Source organism: Microtus ochrogaster, linkage group LG4, assembly GCF_000317375.1.
Source record: "Microtus ochrogaster isolate Prairie Vole_2 linkage group LG4, MicOch1.0, whole genome shotgun sequence".
Classification (NCBI taxonomy): domain Eukaryota; kingdom Metazoa; phylum Chordata; class Mammalia; order Rodentia; family Cricetidae; genus Microtus; species Microtus ochrogaster.
Genome location: NC_022030.1, coordinates 64,644,296 through 64,648,852, shown reverse-complemented (window position 1 = coordinate 64,648,852; position 4,557 = coordinate 64,644,296). Strand labels below are relative to the sequence as shown.

At 48.4% G+C, this 4,557-nt stretch overlaps 1 protein-coding gene across 1 annotated transcript in view; it reads left to right on the top strand.

Annotated features, from left to right (window-relative positions):
• Efhd1 (EF-hand domain family member D1) overlaps window positions 1-4,557 on the top strand; it is a 47,713-nt gene that overhangs the window by 26,498 nt on the left and 16,658 nt on the right. The window contains exon 2 of the mRNA XM_005361741.2: window positions 369-516. Coding sequence (XP_005361798.1) covers window positions 369-516 — 148 coding nt within the window. The remainder of the gene's footprint in view (window positions 1-368; window positions 517-4,557) is intronic.

Sequence of the window (4,557 nt, the reverse complement as noted above, 5' to 3'; positions counted from 1 at the left end):
TCGAGACCAGCCCGGTCTACAAGAGCTAGTTCCAGGACAGGCTCCAAAGCCACAGAGAAACCCTTTCTCGAAAAACCAAAATAATAATAATAATCACCGTGAACAAGGCCCGTTTTGAGCAGGCAAAGCACAAACACTTCTTGCTAAAAGAGGGGTGTCTTCTGATGCGGTAGCCTAAAGGGTCCTTCTGATAAAGTGGCCTTGGTGGGGGGTAGCCTTAAGGGTCACTTATGGTGAAGTGGTCTGAAAAGCCTTGCAAAGCCTGTGGCAGTTGAGTGACTTTTCAGTGGCTAAAGCCGAAAGAGTCACAGATCTGGAAAACCAGCGTGTATTGTTTTGCCCTAACCTTGCCTCCTCTGACCGTGCAGGTATGACGCTGGAAGGGATGGTTTTATCGACCTGATGGAGCTGAAGCTCATGATGGAGAAGCTGGGGGCTCCCCAGACCCACCTGGGCCTGAAGAGTATGATCAAAGAGGTGGATGAGGACTTCGATGGCAAGCTCAGCTTCCGGGAGGTACCTATGGCTGGCTGAGCCTGACAAGCTACACCCCCCCCCCAGTCCACAGCCCCTGAGTGCAAATGGGTTTGCCTCTTGAGAATGTTCTTTGAAAGGATATTTAGTCTTCCACTCGGCTTTTAAATACATCTTTTGTAAACTGTGTGGGTGGCATGTTCCTATAATCCCAGCACTTAGGAGATAGAGGAGGATCATGGGTCGAAGGCTAGCATCAGCTTACATAGTGAATTACATGAGACCTGTCTCAAAAAAAAAAATCTTTCATGGTAGCTTATGTCTAGAATCCCAGTACATGAAAACTGAGACAGGAGGATTGCTATGAGTTTCTGTCTATGAGCCACTTTGCCTGACTTCTTATATAATGTTTTTCGGTATATATCGGCTTTATTGGAAGACTTTGTGATGTTTCAGTTGGACATGATGTCATATAACTTGTGACAGCATCCTAATGACAGGATGATAGAAATAGACCATTTTCCATTTTCCCGTTGTAGGTTCTGAATCAGCCAGGCCCTTGGGATTGAGAGCAGTACTCTTTTTTTTTTCTTTGAATTCCAACACTGACCCATGACTTAGACATCTTTCTAGCAAGAGCAGTACGCTGAACCACTGAGCCATCTCTCTGGCTTCCTCTCTCCTGTTTCATTCAGAGGCCACCTATAAGTGATCCATCTGAATCTAAGCTGCTTGGCCATCTTTCAGTAGCTTCCGTGTGGCCATTTCTTGCAGATGTGGACAGCCAAGGCTTAGAGACTTCCAAGGCAGTTTTGTCAGCTCTTGACTCCTGTGAAAAGCTCCAATGACATTCACACCAATCGTTTGTGAGCTCCAAGCCCCATCTTGGTCCCACGTCTAGATTGTCCTGCATCTGTGGACTGTATATAAGGACATGTGACCATCTAGACCCCCCACAAGCTTGACCCTGCTCCGTGATTTGCTTTGCTCTGTATACCCATGGCAAAAACCACCTGGGCCTGCAGGAAGACTTCAGGCTATCAGAGCAGTGTGTGTTCCTTGGGAAAGTTCTACTTTTCTGGAAGCAGAATCTATCCCAGGCTGGCTTCAGACATTTGATTCTCCTCCTTTAGCTCCCCAAGTGCTGAACCTGTAGGCTTGTACCTGGTCACCTTGGAGTACTGTTTTTTTTTGTTGTTGTTGTTGTTGTTTTGAAGACAGAATCACACTCTGTAGACTAGTCTAGAACTCACTGTGTAGCCCAGGCTGACTTTGAACACATAGCAATCTTTCTATATTAGCCTCCTTAGTGTTAGAGACTATAGGCATGTATCACCGTAGTCCGCTGGTGTGTGTGTGTGTGTGTGTGTGTGTGTGTGTGTGTGTGTGTGTGTGATATTAGGGGTGGGGGGGAGTTAAGACAGGGTCTTAAAAACATTGTTTACAAATTATTATTTTATGACGTCTATATGTACATTCTGTATATCACGTGTGCGTCCGGTGCCTTGGAGGCCAGAACAGAACCAGATCTCCTAGAACTGGAATTCCAAACGGTAGTGAGCTTCCATGTGGGAACTGAGACTCACACTTAGGTACTCTGCAAGAGCAGCAAATGCTGTTAACTGCTGGAGCCATCTTTCCATCCCTGAAGACAGGGTCTTAGGTAGGGAAGGCTGGCCTCAAACTCACTATGTAGCTGAGGATGACCCTGGATTCCTGACTCTCTTGCCTCTACCTCCTAAGTGCTGGGATTACAGGCTCGTACCATCACACCTCGCTTTACCCTCGGGGGTTCCTCTTTAAACGTTTTCTAACCTTATTTATCGTATGGGACACATGCACCGCCATGCGGGTGTGAAGAGCAGAGGATAACTTGTTGGAGTCAGCTCTCCCCCTTGTGTTATGTCAGCCCAGGGCTTGAACTCAGGTTGTCAGTCTTGGCAGCAAGCACCTGCTGAACTATTTGGCCAGCCCATATCCCTTTCCTATAGTGCGTTACCTCCTTTGTGTGCCTGTCACTTACAAATGAAGAGCGCTAACACGGGAAGTGTTCTTTGCACACCACTAGCCACAGTCGTGCGGATCAACATTCCCTCACTCTCAGGACAGCGTCCACGGCACCGTGCTGGCTCCCTCTGCCCTCGGCCTTTGTTCTCCACCTCTCCTTCCCTCCCCCTTTTTCTCAGAGTCACAGCTCGGACGTTTTCCAACTAGACACCATGCCAGCCTTTGTGGACTATAAATAGGAAAACAAACAAGGCTGGGCAGCGAAGGAGACCGCCATTCAAGGCAGTGAGGGAGTATAATGGCCGAAATGGGAGTGCCTGGTATGCTGGATGCTTTCGGGTTGAACTGGATTTTCTTTTTCTTTGCTTTTATGGCTGGCTTGGCTTTGGAGTCCCCCGGGTTAGGATGGGGATGCTGTGGTCATCTGGCAGAGTGAGCTTCCACAGTCTGAATGTCTTGGACCTCAGGGCTCAGAGCAAACAGTGCCGGGAAAGGTCCAAGAGGTCCGCTAACATTTCTGGTTCACAATGCCCTTCTGTGAATGTGAACAGTGTCACCTCCGCTTACATTTTAAAAAAATTTGTTTTGTCTACTATTTTGTGTTAAGGGAAGGGGTGCATGGGTGCCACCGCCCACCCGTGGATGTGAGGGCAACTTCCATCACATGGGCCCTGGAGACCAAACTTAGATTGTCTTGATGGCAAATACTCTGAGCCATCTCACTGGCCCTGCCTCCACTATAGAGATGAGAAAACTGAGTCTTGGGGAATGGAGAGAGAGTCTCTGGGTGCTGAGCTAGGACAATGCTCCCTCCTCCCTGAGTCATTTGCCTGAATCTCTGAGAAGTGTTGCTGTTGAAGGTAGCTCTCCTCCTTCAACAGCAAGACCTCCAGTAAGTGAAGTACTTTGTGGACAGTTAGGTGTTTGGCCTGGTTTCTTTTGTTGCCAACAAACCAACCCAGCGTGGATTATTTAGAAAGAAAAAAGTTTGCCCGGGCCTGCAGTTCTGGGAGACCCAGGGCACGGCACCGGCCTCTGCAAAGCTCGTGGTCGAGGCCGTGTGCAGCTTGAACTCAGGGTGGTAGGCACAGGGCAAGTGTGGAGGGAAGATCGTCATGGTGAGAGAACAGGAACGCCAGCCTAAGAAAAGCATCGTCCCTTTCAGTGGCCTATTGGCCTTCTTACGGCCACCACCTCTTCACACTGTTGGACTAGGGACCAAAGCATCACAGGAGCCAGGCGCCAAGGAGCAGGTGGTTACTCCTCCCACGGCTCACAATGCTGATGTCTTTACCTCATCCATCTCTTTGATGAGAGCAGAGAGAACCATGAGAAACGCAGCAGTCACGCTGTCCCCACCCTCCTGGCCTCCATCCCATTGCCGGACAGACGCCTGGCCTCCTTTAGCAGGCTCGCTTCCTCTCCAGCCCATGTGCTGGCTCTAAGAATCTGCCGCAGACTGAGTCTTTGCCGGCCTCTAGTGAGGGAGTTGGAAGCTGCAGGTGGGTAAAGGTGGTGGCATTTCTATCCCCGCACATCTCACTTCACCTCTGGGGTTGGTCTTTACCAGTGTCCACAGCAGAGGGAGGACCAAGCAGGAAATGCAGGCTCAAGGCAGGCTTCCTAGCAAAGAGGATGTTGTAGCCCCGGGAGCCAAGACACTGGAGTTGGGATTTAGGAAGCCTGTTGAAGTGGTTGACTGTCTTTCAGAAAAGGCATTCTTTAGGGAAGATGGCTGTATCTGCCCTTTGTACACACTCTCAATAGCATCTGAAAACCTGGAAAAACCACTTTGGGCCCATCCATTTATAAATAGGGATGATGGTATCCATAGAAATTACACGGTGCTTAGATAAATCTGTAGTTTTTAAAGATTTATTTTATTTTATGTGTAGAAACTTTATTTATTTATTTATTTACTTATTTATTTATTTATTATGTATACAATATTCTGTCTGTGTGCATGCCTGTAGGCCAGAAGATGGCACCAGACCTCATTACAGATGGTTGTGAGCCACCATGTGGTTGCCGGGAATTGAACTCAGGACCTTTGGAAGAGCAGGCAATGCTCTTAAC